At 44.9% G+C, this 17,865-nt stretch overlaps 1 protein-coding gene across 1 annotated transcript; it reads right to left on the reverse strand.

Moving 5' to 3' along the window:
- Nucleotides 1–904: 904 nt before the first annotated feature.
- On the reverse strand, nt 905–17,811 carry CMTM7 (CKLF like MARVEL transmembrane domain containing 7). Its single transcript, XM_081971298.1, has 5 exons — nt 17,551–17,811; nt 15,160–15,333; nt 4,381–4,479; nt 2,210–2,291; nt 905–1,718 (listed from the first exon to the last, which is right to left on the reverse strand). Exons 1-5 carry the CDS (start codon nt 17,692–17,694, stop codon nt 1,705–1,707), a joined length of 513 nt encoding a protein of 170 aa, XP_081827424.1. The 5' UTR covers nt 17,695–17,811; the 3' UTR covers nt 905–1,704.
- Between the last annotated feature and the right edge of the window lie 54 nt (nt 17,812–17,865).

Here is a 17,865-nt window from a genome sequence, read left to right on the forward strand (position 1 = left end):
CTTGGCCAGTGTAATATTAATCAATAAAGTTAGCAGCATAAAATTGAATAAACAATTTTACACATTTTGCATTGTGTACTACTTATGCAGTCACAAAAGGAGGAGACCTTATATTCAGTTAAGGCACCTGGTGCTTAGATTTTTGATCTACAGAAATTTTTTGACTTGCATAGAAATATTAGCTAGGATTTTTGCCATTCAAAATCAAAAGGCTAACTATATTGAGTGGAGATTAGCCAATGAGTTGACTCTGCTGGTGAGGATTATCATTTTTTTTAAAGCCTGACTCTTCCCCCAAGCCATGAAGTAGGTAAGTCCTTTTAAGTTGGAAGAAAGGGTGGAACGTTGCTTCTGTTCCCTCAGACAGTAGTTGTTTTATGTGTGCCTTTTTTTCATGTATTGCTCTCTAAATTTTGTGGATCTAATATCTACTGAAAAATTTCTCCCAGCATATTGTGAGCTGTAATGTTCCAAATCTTCACTATACGTTGTGCTGTTTTATTCCAAACTAAAGCATTTCATCATTAATATTCATTAGGAAAAAGAAAACAAATAAATGTATCTACACATCCTAATGCCAAGGATAACCATTCATGCATTCATATAATAGTGCACCATCACTAGTAAATGTGTATTTTGCCGAAGAGTTACTTTTTTTAAATAAGTGTACTACAAATTCCTCTAAGCATTATGATTATATTTATAAATTCATAGTAGAATCAATCAATCAATGTAGCTGTTTTTTATTCTCCCCATTAATATATATTGAATTCTTATTTCACCCGTTGTAGATAATTTGATACTGCTTCGGTGGATCCTTACAGAGAATTGTATTTTCCATGTACATTAGTAATAAGTGTAAATTGATTGTAGTGTATCACAACATGAAAAAGGAACAGCAGAATTCAGTGGATTTTTAGTAAACATTCTTCATTCTTAATGGATCTTATATTGATAGGTATACAGTTATAATATATAAAAAATATAATAAAAATACATGGCAAGAGAAATAAAAACTAACCAAAGAAATCATAAGAATATAAAATTTAAACTCTATCATTGAACAAATCCATTTAAAATTTTGTCCCCCAAAAGAAATTCATACTAATTAAAGGGAGCACAAGCCAAAAATTGGGGTGGAACCATCTTAAACCATCCTATTAAAGCAACCTCATATTCACACAGGTTAAATGAGATGCCTATTTTAAGAGCTAGAACCCGAAGGCAGGAAATGCAGAGAGGTAAGAAAGCGATTTCTGAGATGCAACAGTTGTTGTTTCATGGTGAATGTTTCCAATTTTTGCCAGTCGTAGCTGGGTTGATGCAGAATATATTTTCCATTTTAATGGCATTTTAATTTGGATTCTCCTTAGTGGTCTAGGACTAGGTCATAAAGATTGGTCTTCAATCTGTGAAGTATTGGCAGCTGGAATTAAAAGAGGATAATTTCTCTTTGTTTAAAAGACGGACGCTTTCCTTCCCATCTTTTACTGCAGCCCTTCTCGTCTCCCAGGATCCAAAAATTTGACCAGATGAAACAGGCTGCTGTACAGTAGCCCCAGGAGTAGCTGGAAAGTGCCACAAGATGGCACTCTAGGCCCAGTAAGAATGCTTTTCACAGCCATCTCAGTACACCATTCCATCTTGCATGTTTTTCTAAGCTCTTCCCTCAAGAGGTGTGCACATTTTGAAGTAGCAAAAGACTTACATGGTAGCATCTAAAAAATAGGAGAGAAAAAACTGAAATCAACTTACTGCAATTTTAATGGTAAATGTCTCATTAAATTTAAGGTTTGAAAAATATCTCAAATAGCAAAACTTAAGAGTAGCAGAGTGCCTTCCATCAAATCTGGGGTGGGGCAAAATAATCAGCCAAATATGATTGTTGCCTGCATTAAAATATGGAGAGTGATGAGCCCATAAATATGTGAAAGAAATGTGCTGCATCTTAAGTATTTACCGTATTTAAAATTGAAAGTGAAAATAATGTGCATGCCACTCTAAGCTGCTTGAGTGAAGAATATGTCCCTTTCAATTGCTCTCTCTATATAACAAATAAATAAGTGGAACAGATCACTATCAATTCCCCATTATTCCCCAGATTAAATAATAAACATAAATAGATTATAGAGTCTGAAAAAATAACATAATGGATTGGAAAAAGGACAACATAGAGCTGATTGGTCAAACTGATTGATTAGGATCTTACCTGCTGACTGATTGTTACAAGAGACTTTGTAAGAGAGCGATATACTTAGGAGGCACATGAATGTAGCTAAGAATCCGAAGACCTATTTTTTAAAAAAAGCATCAGCAAAGCAGCCATACATAAAATATTTTACATTAAGTTTCTATAGATTTTAAGTAATATTAAACAGCCTTTCAAAGAATGTATCAATTGTGACCAGAGGTTAGTAATAACCACCGAAATAGACATTTACTGCAAGTACTGTCAAATGCATGCATTTTTGTCCTCCCACTCTCTATTATTCCAACTAGCAGAAATCTGCTTGCAAATTACTATTTGCAATTTGTAACAAATGATTTTAGGTACAGTAGTAATTGGAAAGAGTGAGCTTTGTCCACTATCACCTTTCCAAGACAGATTTTCTTTTTTCTTTCATGTAAACCATGGCAGAATGCATTTTCAGTATAATTGTAATGAAAATACAGCGATCGAAAGGGATGGGAAAAGAAAGAAATTTCTTTCTATTAATCTGTTTCTATTATCTGTGATGAGATTGAGAAATTGAGGGTATGAGAACCCTGCAACTAGAGCAAAAAGTTGTAAATTATCCTCTGAAGTCTGTGTCTGTCTTGTTGAGTTGCAGAGCCAAACCAGAGAATTATAGAGGTGCAGATGACAGACTCAATAATTCCTCTGTAGAAGAGAATCAGCAGCTCCTTGGGCAAAAGCTTTCTGAGTTGACGCAGAAAGAACATTATTTGTTGTGCTTTCTTGATGATGTTTTTGATGTTAGGTGTCCATTTTAGGTCTTGAGATATGATAGAACCTAGAAATTTGAAGATGTCTACTGTTGATACTGTGTTGTCTAGTATTGTGAGTAGTGGTAGTATGGGAGGTTTCTTCTAAAGCCTACCACCATTTCTACGGTTTTGAGTGTGTTTAGTTCCAGATTGTTCCAGTCACACCACGAGGCTAGTTGTTCAATCTCCCATCTGTATGCGGATTCATCATTGTCTCGAATGAGATCAATCACTGTTGTATCATCTGCAAATTTCAATAGTTTAACAGATGGATCGTTTGAGATGTAGTGGTGTGATTCTGCTTAGCTTCACCTGCTGCTTCCTGTCTGTGAGGAAGGTTATGATCCACTTACAAGTGTGTTCAGGTATCCCTAGCTGGTTTAGCTTAATTAGAAGAATGTCTGGAATGATGGTATTGAATGCTGAACTAAAGTCTACAAAGGGGACCCTTGCATAGGTCTTTGGAGATTCAAGATGTTGTAGGATGTAGTGCAGAGCCATATTAACAGCATCATCTGTCGATCTATTTGCTTGGTATGCAAATTGCAGGGGGTTTAACAGTGGATCCATGATGGAGTTGAGACAGCACTAGCCTTTCAAAGGCTTTCATAACCTCAGTTGTTAGAGTAACGGTTCTGTTGTCATTCAGCTCCTTGACGGTGGGCTGCTTCGGCAGTGGGATGATAGAGCATTTGAAGCAAGAAGGAATATAGCACATCTTTAGTGATTTATTGAAGGGTTGGGTGAAGATGGGGGCCAATTGGTCAGCACAGATTTTTAAGCAAAAAGGAATTACCTTGTAATTACCTTGTAAAAGCCTGGAGCTTTTCCTGGCTTTTGTCTATGAAATTGGTCCATATTGATCACTGATTTTGTTTTTGTCAGAAATGTTTATTTGTACATTTTTAGTTTATTATTCTTGCTTTAACAGATGAAAATAAACGAGTGTGATGGGAATTTTTTTATTTAGTTACATAATTCTGTACACAAATAGTTGCCCAATAATTGTGCACACATTCTCTCCTAAGAAAGGCAAAACCTCGCTTTTATTTTGTTAAATATTCAGGTTTGAGGTTTATTAACATTTTGCATTGACTGAGAGTATTGTAGTTATTTAATAATAAAATTAATCCTCAAAAATACAATTTGCCTAATAATTGTGTGCAGAGTGTAGATTTTGATAATGGAGGATTAGAGCAATAGTGGGAAAAAGCAATGTTAAATATCTGCCAGTATTTTTTAAGATCAAACACACCTAATCCACAATCAATATGTTTATATGGAATCTCCTTTCTTTAAGTGTGTTTATTATGGGGGGAAAACTTGACATATATTTTAAGATCTGATAAATAAAGTTGCTTATATATAACAAAAAATGGCAAACAGCCTTACCGCTCCAGCTGCCAGGCCTGCTGAATTGGAGCTTTTTACAACTGCCACAATGGAGGCAATAAGAAGCAGAATAGTACCGATTAGGTAATGAAGAAACTCCTAAAATGAAACAAAGACAATATAGTTTATAAGAAAAGCTACCAAGATTCTGTACTTTACACCAGAAGCTTATCAAAGGAACATTTCAGTGCGATTGAAGCCCAGGTGTAGCTAATGTAACAGAATAAGAAAGCTGGAAAGGACCTTGGAGATCTTCTAGTTCAACTCCTTGCTCAAGCAGGAGACCCTGTGCCAGGAGTGAACTCGATTTCATTGAGGGCCGCATCAGGGCTGTTTGACCTCTGGGGGTCAGGGTGGGTGTGATCAGGATGGGCGTGGTCAGCTCAACATCACTCGTCGGGGGTGCCTGTGGTGGCCTGAGTGCTGCCAGTGAAAACAGGCTCCCAAGTTCCCTTTTTGACTGCCACAGCCTCCTGCAACCCTCTGCCAGTGAAAACTGAGCTCAGGAGGGCCGTGCACAGCCCTCCTGAGTTCCTTGCATGCTGGCGGAGGGTTGCAGGAGGCTGTAGCAGCTGAAAAAGGAGCTCAGGAGCCTGTTTTTGCTGGCAGAAGCTCCAGAGGCTGGTTCTTTACTGTTTCCAGGGTGACCAGATCTAAGTATCCCGCAGGCCAGATCCAGCCCTCGGGCCTTGAGTTTGACACCCCTGCCTATACCATTCTAAATAAATGGCTGTCCAATCTATTCTTAGAAACCTCGATTTTGGAGCACCCACATCTTCTGGAGGCAAGTAATTCCACTGATTAATTGTTCTCATTGTCAGGAAATTTCTCCCTAGTTCTAGGTTGGTTCCTTCCTTGATTAGTTTCCATCCATTGTTTCTTGTCTTGCCTTCTGGTGCTTTGTAAAATAGATTGGCCTATCACCTTTGTGGCAGCGCCTTAGGTGTTGGAACACTGCTGTTATATCACCCTTAATGTTTCTTTTCATTAAACTAGACATACCCAATTACTGCAACCATTCTCCATGTGATCCTCTGTGCTCTCAGTGCAACCCACCTGTCAATTAGACTCTTGTCCTCCTGGTTGATGAAAGCACGCAGGACAGTGAACAGCAGATGGGTTCATGCAGTAAAAATTCCTCACTTCAAGAACAAACATTCTCGGGACATTTTAAAGATGCCCTGGTTTTTCCCATCCTTTAAAAAAAAACCTTCAGTTGAACTCATCTGCTTGAACAATTTTTATTCAGTTTTCCATATTCTTTTTTGGGGGAAGGTGGTGGAAAAGGTGGTTGCTTGACAGCACTGGGGGCTTCTGGATGAAACAAATTTCCTGGGTTCCTTTCAGTCAGGCTTGGCTCTGACACAGAGGCAGTTTTGGCCACAGTCATGGACAATCTCTGGCGGGGGTAGGATGGGAGTATTGCAACCATTCTTGCTTTACTTGGCCTCTTAAGAGGCCTTTGATATCGACCATGATATTCTTTTGGGATAGCCACATGAGCTGGTGCTGGGTGGTACTTTTGTGCTGGTTCAGCTCCTTTCTCCAAGATTGGTCCCAATTGATGTAGGTAGGATTGAGAAATCCAGCCCCCAACTGCTCACTTGCTGTGTCCCGAAGGGTTCAGTACTCTCTCCTCTCCTGTTTAACATCTACACATGAAGCTATTGGATAATAACATCTGTCACCATAGGCTGAGATAGCACCTACATGCTGATGATACCCAGCTCTCCATCTCTACACCTGGCGACTCCGATTATGCTGTTCCTGCCCCTCTCATAGTGCCTGAAGTGACCTTCATGTTTTTGTCATCCTTAGTTCTGGATGGGGTTGCAGTATCTATTCAGACTCAGTTTGCAACTTAGAGGTCCTCCAGGATTTACATTTCCTGCTCAAAGAACAGGTAGTAGGCCTGACTAAGAGGCCTTTTGTGCAGCTCCAGTTTGTGCACCAGCTGCAAACTTTCCTGGATCATGAATCCCTGTGCTCAGTTATTCAAATCCTAGTCATCTCTCATCCTGACTATTGCAATGCACTCTACATGGTACTACCCTTTAAATCTATTCGGAAGCTTTAGTTGGTGCAAAATGGGGCAGCAAGACCAGTCTTTAGGGATCCTAAGATGATCCATATTATACCTCTGCTCCACAAACTATATTGGTACTGTTCAAAGTATTGATTATCCTTAATGGCATAGATCCAGACTCCCTGATGAACTGTCTCATCCAACTAAGGCAAGCCTGTTCTACTTATGCTGGCAGAGACGGTCTATTTTGGATACTGTTGATCAAAGAACTTTGACTATCAGAAGGGCAGACACTGCACCATCTCTGCTGCAGTGCTCACCCTTTGGAACACCCACCTCTCTAGGGCAGTGGTCGGCAAGCCGCGGCTCGCGAGCCACATGCGGCTCTTTACACACTTTAATGTGGCTCTTCTGTGTCCCGGGCGCCCGCTCCCCTCCCTCCTCTCGGGCACTTCAAAACAAGTGCCTCTTTCCCTTTTTTCTTTTCGACCCACAATGATTAGGGAGGATCCTGAAGTCGGGCGGGGACGAGAAGCGAGGAGGCAGAAAAAAAAACGGAGGCTAAGGAGCTTCTCCCCCCCCCGCAAAAATCTTCTTGGGGCTCCACCAATGGGGAAGCAAGGCCCGCCCAGCGCCAGGCTTTGGGCTAACACAGAGGTCTGCAAAGTTGGCTGTTTTAAGACTGGTGGACTTCAATTCTCAGAATTCTGGGAGTTGAAGTCCACCAGTCTTAAGAGCCAATTTTGCAGATCCCTGCCTGGGCTAATATGATTGATGCCCTTGGTGGACTTCAACTCTCAGAATTCTGGGAGTTGAAGTCCACCAGTCTTAAGAGCCAATTTTGTTTTTCTGATAGCAGATCTGGCTGATCAAGATACAGGAGACAGGGAAAGCATAGTCTTCATTCCTTAGTTCCTCTGTATGGTATGTATCAGCCTGCCCCATATTTGACAACCGGTAGTAAAAAATATGCTACCTTAAGCACAGAAAAGGTTTACATTTGCAGCATAGAAGAGCAAAACAATCAACCAGTTTTGGGGGTGTGGGGAAACAGCAACCTGTCACTAAATAAAGTAAAAGATGGGGGGTTTTTTCTAAAGGGTTAGGGGTGCAAGGGTCTTGCAACTTGACAGCTTTAAGACTTGCATGCTTTAATGCCAGAGTTCCTGAGCCAACATGACTGGAGGAGGAATTCTGGGAGTTGAAGTCCACAAGTCTTAAAGCTGTCAGGTTTGAAGACCCCTGGGGGTTTTTTTCCTAAAGGGTTAGGGATGCAAGGATCTTGTAACTTGACAGCTTTAAGACTTGTGTGCTTCAAATGCCAGAGTTTATTGAAACTAAAAACAGTGTACCATCCTATGTATTTTCGGTTTTAAAAATGTGGCTCTCAAAATACATTTCAATCATGGTTTTGGCGAGATTTGGCTCAGTTGAAAAAAAAGGTTGCCCACCACTGCTCTAGGGTAATATCTGACCCATCCTCTATTCTTCTGCAGGAGCCTGAAGATCTGGCTCTGCTAATTGTCCTAGGAACCAAATGGGGGGTTTCTGTGCTGCCTCCCCCTCTTGTTCTCCACCCATCCATCTCTTTATTATCATATTGATGTATCCACATTTTATTGTTCAGTATTTATTCATTTTCCTCTAGATAACCTTTCCTGAATGAAAGACAGAAGGGAAAAATATCATTATAATACAATGGATTTGGTTGTTACTCCACTGCCTTGTTTAAAAATAATTATGGAAGCACGTATCACTTTTCTCTCTTTGGACAGTTACTATTGATCCTTTGCCAATGACTGCTCTATGAGATCACCAGACAACCCATGATCCCTTTGTTCATCTTTGCAGAGATATTTCCTTACCAGATTTCTCAATGCCTTCATGGCTTCTAATGTACTTGAAAAGTTTTTGGTTTTTTTAAGATTCAAGGAAATATTTGGAAAGGTATTGGTTAATTGTTCTCACTGTCAGATTTCTCTTTAATTCCAAGTTGCTTCTCTTCTTGGTTAGTTTCCATCCATTGTTTGTTGTCTCGCCTTTTGGTGCTTTGGAAAATAGGTTGACCCCCTTCTTCTTTCTGAAGAAGATGCCAGGATTCCGTGTCATTCACTGTCTCCCAAAGTTTGCCCAATACCCATGTTCATTGCTTCATTGACACTCTCTAACCACCTTGGAAATAGTCCATGTAGAACTGTTTAGCAAACATCAGGAGCTGACAAGAAGAAATGTTTTATGACCTTCTATATTATGTCATAAACTGTTTTATGACACTGTTATGTTGTAAAATGTTCTACAAAATTTGCCAAATTTCAATTCCACAGGAGTCATGAATTCCAGATTTTGAAGGCATTCTGTAGTTACTCATTTGGTTCAGAATGTTTCACCTAAAGGTATGGATATAAGAGTTTTAGTAGTATATAAATGAAAAGTTATGTATTCAGCATGGTGGACCTTTCTGAAAATATGAAGTTGCCTTATACTTGTTGTACCTGGCTTAGCTTTGCCTATTGACAGTGATGGAGTAGAATAGTATTTTTATAAGAAGATAGACATTCACTTTCAGACAAGTAGGACATTCCTCCCATATCAGTTAAGAGACCAGCCTCCTTAACAATTCATACAGGAGCCATGCGTAAGAAACTTTCAGCTATTTAAGTTTATGCTTAGGAACCTTGAAAATAAATGGAATGGTTGCCGGGGGGTGGGGGAGAAGTGAAACAATCTAGATGTTGAGATTTCTCTCCTATCCTCTTTCAGTAGATCTTGGATAAAAAGAACGTTGGTCTTACCTGAACATGTCTTTTCTGGGGAAGAGAGGGAGTGGTCACGTGAGGGTATTCTCAAAGCCTGATTAGTCCAAAGACTGAGAGCAAACTCTTAAATACTCCTGCCTTCCTTTCCTTCCCAGTTTCCTCAAAGGCGAACAGCAGAACTGGAACAACAACAAACAGAACAACACAAACAACCCCCCCCGGGAAACTCTCGGCTCCCCTTGGCCCTCACAACCAAGAACAGGGCGGGTCGTGACCACTCCCTCTCTTCCCCAGAAAAGACACGTTCAGGTAAAACCAACATTCTTTTTCCAGTGAAAGAGAGGGAGTGGTCACGTGAGGGACATACCAAAGCTCAGTCCCAAGGGAGGGAATAAACGCAATCGCCAGTTATGGCCCAAGGGGAGTATCTGCTACCACCCTCTGCAGGACCCTCCGACCAAAGGAAGCATCCGCTGAAGAGAACGAATCCAGACGATAATGTCTGATGAACGGGGTCGGGGATGCCCAAGTGGCGGCCCGGCAAATGTCTTCAAAGGGGGCCCTAGTGGCCCACGCCGCCGTGGTCGCGGCACTCCTAGTAGAATGGGCCGTTATACCTGACGGAACGGGACAACCCTCTGCCCCATAGGCCTCCCTGATGGCTTGCCGTAGCCAATGGCCAATGGTGGCCGAGGACACCCTAGCCCCCAAAGACCTGGGTTGAAAAGAGACAAACAAGGCCTCTGACCAACGGAACTCCGACGTCCGTTGGAGAAAAATATGCAAAGCCCGACGAACATCCAGACGGTGCCAGAGCTGCTCCCTAACAGAAGACGGCCCCGGACAAAAATCAGGCAGGAGAACCTCCTGAGCCCTGTGAAAAGGGGTGTTCACCTTAGGGAGAAAGGTATGGTCGAGTTGAAGAACCACCCTATCTGCATGAAAATGGCAAAGATCATCCTTGGACGACAGGGCGCCCAGCTCCGAGATATGCCGGGCCAAGGTAATCGCCACGAGAAACACCACCTTCTCCTGGCGTAAGACCACCTCCTCCCACGGGATCCTCCATAGTTGGGCCACCGACAGCTGATCTGCAAACCAAGGCCTCCTGGGCCAAAAGGGGGCCACCACTACGACTAACGCCTTCTCCACTGCCACCTTCCTGAGAACCCCCGGGATGAGTGGGATTGGGGGAAAAGCATAGAGGAGGCCCGTCAGCCACCTGCTCCTGAGTGCATCTGTCCCCTCCGCCCTCTGTGACTGAAAACGTGTGAAAAACCGGGGAAGATGTGCGTTTGACGGAAACGCGAAGAGGTCTACTAGGGGAGTGCCAAATTTCTGACATATCCTCCGGAAAACGTCCGGATGGAGTTGCCATTCGCCATTGTCCAGAGTCGCCCGACTCAGCCAGTCTGCCTGGTGGTTGGAGAGGCCGGAGATGTGCTCCGACACCAAAGACAACAGGTGCCTCTCCGCCCAGTCACCCAGTCTCAGAGTCTCTAGCCAGAGGGCACGAGAATGACGGTTGATGTAGGCCTTGGTGGCCACGTTGTCTGTCAGGAGAAGCACATGCCAGCCCTCCACTGAGGACCGGAAGTGCTGGAGGGCGAGACGGGCCGCCTTCAGCTCTAACCAATTTATATTGTGGCGGAGATCCGTCTGCGACCACCTGCCCTGAGCCAGGAGAGAGCCCACCAGCGCTCCCCAACCAAACAAGCTCGCGTCCGTGGTGATGGTCACTCTGTCCGGCTCCCAGAAGGAGCAGCACCGCTGAATGGCTGGCGAAGTCCACCCCCGCAGGGAAGCCCGCACCCCCCCTGGAAGGCGTAGAGTGCGGAGCGAGTTGCTCATCCGTCCCCTCTGGAACGGGATGAGCTCCCACTGTAGTGGGCGGAGGTGAAGCCTGGCCCACGGAACTATTCCAATGCAAGACACCATCTTGCCCAGTAACTGTGATAAGGTGAGGACAGAAGCGAACCGATTTCTGCGGACCTTTTCCGCCAGCTGTCGTAGACTGCCCTGTCGATCCTGAGACAGGTGGACAACCCCTGCCACAGAGTCTATGACCGTCCCCAGATGAACAATGCGAGTGGAGTGGGACAGCTGGCTTTTGGGAAAATTGACTGAAAACCCCAGGGATTGGAGACTCCGAATGGTGAGATGGAGGTCCAAGACCACCTGATGGAGAGATCCCACCTGGACCAAGACATCGTCCAGGTAGCATTGAAGCCTCACTGGAACGGCCTGGAGATCCGCCGCCAGTGCCGCCAGCACCTTCGTAAAAGTGCGGGGAGCCGAAGCCAGCCCAAACGGGAGAGCCCTGTATTGGTAATGGTTATCCCCATGGGAGAACCGTAGAAACCTGTGGTGAGCCAGGAAAATTGGGATGTGAAGGTAGGCCTCCGTGAAGTCTACCGATGCCAGGAAGTCCCCTTTCCGGATGCCCTGAAGGATAGATTTGAGTGAAGACATTTTGAACAATCTGTACACCAAGAAGCGATTCAGACGTTTGAGATCCAGAATTGCCCTCCAACTCCCCGAACTCTTCGGAACCACAAACAGGTTGGAGTAGTGGCCCAGTCCCCTTTCCAACTGGGGAACCAATTCCACCGCCTGAATGTCCAGATGTTTGATTGTCTGATCCATCAGACGGCAGCGTTCTAGACTCCGGGACGAAGGGAACGATGTGAAGGAATTCGGGGGCATGGAGAAAAACTCTAACCTGAGACTCTGACGAACTGTAGAAGCTACCCAAGCGTCTGACGTGATGTTGTCCCAACGATCCGCATAGAGGGACAGGCAGCTGCCTATGGGACGACTCGGGTTTGAGTCACTTCCCTCTGCAGTACGGGTGACCACTGTCCCCTCGAAAGGGCCACCGGGACTGATGCTGGAACCTATTCTGGTCTTGATAAGACTGTCGCGAAAACTGTCTGTTGGACCTAAAAGAGGAAAAACGTTGTTGATGATCAAACTCAAGAGGCCCTATAAGACTGCCTGCAGTAATGATGAGACCGGGACTCAGATTTTTTAGCGTTAGACGGGAGCACCTTCTTCTTGTCCTTATTTTCAACAAGAATGGGGTCGAGGGCCTCCCCAAAGAGGTTGGGACCCTTGAATGGGGCAGCCGCCAGATTCCACTTGGCTTGTCCATCTGCCAATTACGGAGCAACAGCAGACGGCGGGAAGTAACAGAGGTGGCCAAGGCGCTGGACGCGAATTTCACTGTGTCTAAAGTAGCGTCAGCGGAAAATTGGGAAGCTGCAATGATTTTAATGAAGTCCTGGTGCAAACGTTCGTCCTGGATTGGGATGCGATCCTGGAGTTGGCGCAGCTACATGACCGTAGCCCGGTTAAAATAAGAGGCCGCGGCTGCCGACTTAATGGCCCAAGCCATGGGATTAAAGTTCTTCCGCAAGGTAAGCTCCGCCCGTTTATCTTCGGGCTTCAACTTATCCGCCGCATCTCCGGACACCACTGGGGAGGAGGAGACCAAGGTGGCCACTGGGGTGTCAATGGAGGGCAGTTGAAAGGCCTGAGCAAAGTTTTGTTCCACATTATAAAACCGACGGTCATTACTCCCCGGGTTAGAAAAGTTGGATGGGCGGGACCACTGGTTGGTCAGTACTTCCATGAACAATGGAGGGGCTGGGATCTCCTCCTTGTTTGTGGCCGTGTTAGAAAACGTGGCCATATCTGAATCCCTAGGCGGGGGAACTGTGGGGTCCCCAGTCCCCATCTTGATGGTCTTCCTCGCCTTGTTCAGGAGAACCTTGAACATGGCTGGAGGAAAGAGACCCTTGGAGGAAGGAGTATCGGGTTGAGTTGCCTCCACGTCGTCCGAGAACCCCATATCTTGGAGATTCTCCTCCCCCATGCGGAGGTTTCGCTAACTATAGAAGGAGAAGATGCCCTATACTGAGATCTAGCAGAGTGCAAGCCCCTGTCATGCTGGGCAATGCCCTTAGAAATGGCTGCTCATATAAGTCTCTTAAGGCTTTCAGGGAGATGTTCCAAATCCTCCCCCCCCCCTATAAGCTGAGCCAGGCCCCTGGGGTGCCAACCTGCGTGAGGCCCCATGTCCTCTGGATGTCCCTTCCAAAGGGTCCTCCAAATCCCCCCTTGCTAAACCTGGGGAGACCAAAGGGGATGGGGAGGGAGACCCCCTCCACCTGGAATACCTGTGGGGCCTGGCAGGAGAAACAGAGGGAGAGGGCTGAACAGAGGGAGAGGGCTGAACCCCCGAGGAGAGGATTGCTCAGATGGAGGCCTAATGGGAGATCGTGACTTGCTGGCAGAACCATGCCCTGTAGATCTGGCCTGCCTCTCGGCCCTGGCAAAGGTCTTCTCCAAGGCCCAATGCCTCCTTGACTCCTCCCTGGTAGAGGTCCTAGAGGGCCGTTGGGCCGCCATAGGCCTTACTGGGGGATCTCCGGGTCTAGGCCCCTGCCCTCTGGTTTCTTCCTCCCTCGCCAGGCCTTCAGCTTGGCCCTGGGGAATTTCCGCACCCTCCTCCATCGCCCCACTCACGTGTCCGATGTATAGGAGGCCGAAGAGGGTGGGCCGCTGTAGGCCCTTCCAGAACCTGGGCTGGAGTTGAAGCTGGTTGACCAGGCCGCACGCCTAGGCCTCCAAACAGCCCTGCGAGCCTATGGAGGCGCGCACATGTGGCGTGGTTCAAAATGGCCACCAGGACTCTTGCGAGGCCAAGGGAAACTGAATTGCGCATCCCGGCTCCCCTGGCCACCTGCGGCAGCTGAAAAACGATCTGGCGGCTCTGGGGGCCTCGCGGCAGGCCTGCGCACACTCCCCCCTCGCACTCCAACCAACAATTCAAATCACGAAACCGCCGCCCGAATCAAGCAGTGGCCTCTCCGGCAGCTCATGCGCACCCCGCGGTGCCTACGCTGCCTCCTCCAGCTGCTGGAGCGATTGGCGCTTCTGCAGCTGTCTAACAGCTGGCACCCCCCCAGTCCCGGGGGTCGGGCTAAGGCTCTGCACCCACGGATGGGAGGCTGTATGCCCCCACAGGGCCCTCCCCAACCGCCCAGAGGCAGAAACTGTCCCTTGGGCCACAGCTGCAAATTTAGAATTTAGGTATTTTACAATGCCCAATTAGTCAAATCCAAGCCAGATCGAATAAAGAGAACAAGCTATTTCCAAAATATTTCCTACCTACACACAATTCTCAAGTCATCAGACCAAAAAGACTGAGAGGAAACTGGGAAGGAAAGGAAGGCAGGAGTACTTAAGAGTTTGCTCTCAGTCTTTGGACCAATCAGGCTTTGAGAATACCCTCACGTGACCACTCCCTCTCTTCCACTGGAAAATACTCTGGAAGAATCTTGCTTTCCATGAGGGTGGCTGACTAAGAACTTAACCTCATTCTTTAATAGTCATAGTCAGATGCCTTTCAAGTTTCTCAATCTAGAGATGTCTGGGGCTAAGGCTGGGATATTCTATATGCTGTACAGTAAGATACAGTGTCCCTTTATTTGGTGAGTATGTTTCTTGCCACTGATAGGTGGGATTGTTTGCGTAATGGATGCTATATAGAGGTAGCAGTAGAAAAAAAATTAAATTAAAATGAAGAATTACGGGGACCATTACACATCTAAGCAATTATGTTCAACAATCTGCAAGAATGATAACTAAATCAGAGCAAATTATGAGTAGTAAAGTGTGTACGTCTATTCCCAATACCTTGCTAAAAATTCAGGTTGCAGAAGTGTTTAACCAGATCTTCCCAAACAGATTGATTAAAAATTGGCAATTTTAACTTTATAAGGGAAAGAAGACATTCAGTAGTTCCTGTTTCTCTGTTAATATTTTCTTTAGATCCAGGAAACCATGTATCATCAGAAACTGCAATTCTAAATAATAAGTAAATGGAATAAAAATGCTACATAGGAATTGATGATGTGCAGTTACAAGTGTAACAAAACCATTTAATTTACGTGGTAATCTTTCTGGAAGTTGACAAACATAGGAACTTACTGCAAGTGGCCAGCTGATGCAAGACAACTTTCGATAGGCTCTAAAGATGTAGATAATGTAAAAGATGAAGATCATAATTAAGTCATATATGCAGACAAATTCAAAGTAGCTGTATGCACTGTGATCTGTCCACTGTGAAGATCTTACACAAATGAATCCGACCAGCAACAATAACTGTAAGACAAATAGCAAAACAAAACAAAACATTTCTGTGAAGAATGCATGGAAGACTACATTCCAAGAATAATAAAATGTTCAAAGTTAACAATTTTGAAAAGAAAGACTTCCAGTTGACATCATGGGACTTCCGGCTGTGTCCCAGGGGTCATGTGATCCTCTTTTGGGACCTTCTCACAAGCAAAGTCAATGGGGAGGCCAGATTCACTTAACAATTGTTTTACTAACTTATTAAGTGCAGTGATTTACTTAACAACAGTGACAAGAAAGGTCATAAAATCAGCAAGACTCACTTAACAAATGTCTCAGTTAACCACAGAAATTGGACTACCTGTACATATTTTAGGGATTCCCTGAAAAGCAAAAAGTATAGTTTATGTACCTTTTGTCTGATATAAACTCATCCTTATTTTAACATCTGTTCCCCTTACACGCTATTGTCCAGGGGTGTCCAAACTTGGGAACTTTTAAGACTTGTGGACTTCAACTCCCAGAATTCCCTAGCCAGCATGGCTGGCTGGGGAATTCTGGGAGTTGAAGTCCACAAGTCTTAAAGTTCCCAAGTTTGGACACCCCTGCTATTGTCCATTCATTTTGTTGGAAGATTAATCCATTGTCTACTACAGTATTTCTTCAAATAGGATTTCTTTCTTAAATCATGTTTAATCAATTAGAAAATAGATTAAACTCTAAGCTGAGTTCTGTATCACAAAATAGTAGGAAGCTGCCATCAATTTTCAGCAGTAGTGAACAGAAGAGTTTATCTGGCTTGCAGTGAAGAGGCGCATGTGGCCCTGGAGTTTCCTGCCTATCCCATATTTAAATTATAGTGTGATTTATTTGGTTCTGCTTGAAATATTGCATAGGTTTATTCAATAAACCATAATTAAACAGTTCATATATGTATGAACCATTTATGAACAATGTATGAACTGTTCAGGGTCTAGATCTAGAACAATTCTCTCTGATTTTTCCATATTTCTATTAATTCCAAAGACCACCATACTGGCTGGGGAAGACCCAATTCATAGTCCAACATTCCAGAGTACACTGGAGAAATGGGTTCAAGGCAGAGGCTAGGCCAGTGGTTAATGCTGGTTAACCACTGAGTGTGCAGGTCCAGTCTTTTTCCAGAGAGAAGTGGGAACAGCCTCTGGTGCAGCATGAAAGTATTTAACAGGCCCCTTTCTCCAAGTAAGTGAATGAAGTGCTAATGAAAGGCTCTTTTTATGACAGATCCACAGTAGTAAATAAGAATAATCAAGCAGAGGTGGCTGAACACCTGTTGAAACAGTCCCTATTCTGCAATTTGTGTGGTTAGTTACCTGTCCAAAATTGTTTGCATTTCTTATTCAAGCCTAGAGATTATATTTTCAGCTCCTGAAAGACAAGTCTTTAAATGTAGTTCTCAAGTTGAATTGGTCAACTAAATAAATAACGAATTTATGCAGGCTACAAAGAATAACTGAGATTAGTTATTCAAAGGACTGCGATAATGGAAAGAGTACTAATAAGCCTCGCAGTGCTGCGATTTCTTTTAGTTTTTTATTCAAAGTCTCCATTAGCTTTGTTTTAAAAATCTTATGCGGCCCTCTTCTCAAGCGTATAAACTAAATCAGGCACACTGTTCTGGACAGCCTAGAGCAGGGGTGTCCAAACTTGGGAACTTTAAGACTTGTGGACTTCAACTCCCAGAATTCCCCAGCCAGCATGGCTGGCTGGGGAATTCTGGAAATTGAAGTCCACAAGTCTTAAAGTTCCCAAGTTTGGACACCCCTGGCCTAGAGAGACTCAAATCTTTTAATCTATTAAAACAGAACTTGACTGCCTACAACCTGCAGGAAACAGCACCACTCTTCCCCTCATTAGAGTCAGAAAGGCGCGCCCGCTGCAACGGATCGTTCCCAGATCGCCTAGCCGGGGCGCTATCTCGGAACCGCTCTTCGCTTCAGTTTCCCTTTGTGGTCAAAATTCCTGGCGGGAACTGGGGTAGATAACACGTGCGGGGCGTTGCCCACCCCGAAGAACGCAGTCTGCAGCGCCAGCTGTTGTTGGCTGGGCGATGCAAGATCTTGCTGCCTTTCCTAGGAAACACCCGACAGACAAACAAATCCTAGCAAAACTTGAATGGACAGAAAGCGCAGTTACTCCCGCAACTTGGCGAAACATTCGTCCCCCGCTTCCCTAGGACTCCCTGCCCCTTCTGATCCTTACCATTTGGGCCACTTTCAGCATGGCAGAGCAAGAGCCCGCGTAGCCTCTGTCGAGTAGTCCAGTATCTGTCCCGTAGGAAAGTGGCGGCGGAGCAGAAGAGCTAAGAGTGCCCCCACTGCTGGCATCGGTGCGGATGACCCGCATGCCGTGATATATCCAACACCTTCCACAACGAACGGGTGCAATTTCTCTTCCCCCCCCCAAAACCCCCCACTATTGCGACACTTAAAACCAGAGGCGGGACAGTGCGGGGCGGGGCCCAGCAGCTCTCTGGCTAGGATGCCTCTTGTACAGTTAAGAGCCGGCCAACGACAC

This window comes from Natrix helvetica (assembly GCF_964273705.1).
Source record: "Natrix helvetica genome assembly, chromosome: Z".
Lineage (NCBI taxonomy): Eukaryota > Metazoa > Chordata > Lepidosauria > Squamata > Natricidae > Natrix > Natrix helvetica.

Coding starts and splice junctions, on each gene's coding strand:
- CMTM7 (XM_081971298.1), bottom strand. CDS start 17,694: ATGCGGGTCATCCGCACCGATGCCAGCAGTGGGGGCACTCTTAGCTCT. Junction 15,334..17,550: donor TGCTGAAAGTGGCCCAAATG/GTAAGGATCAGA, acceptor TTTGTCTTACAG/TTATTGTTGCTGGTCGGATT. Junction 2,292..4,380: donor CAGGCCTGGCAGCTGGAGCG/GTAAGGCTGTTT, acceptor TTTAAAAAATAG/GTCTTCGGATTCTTAGCTAC.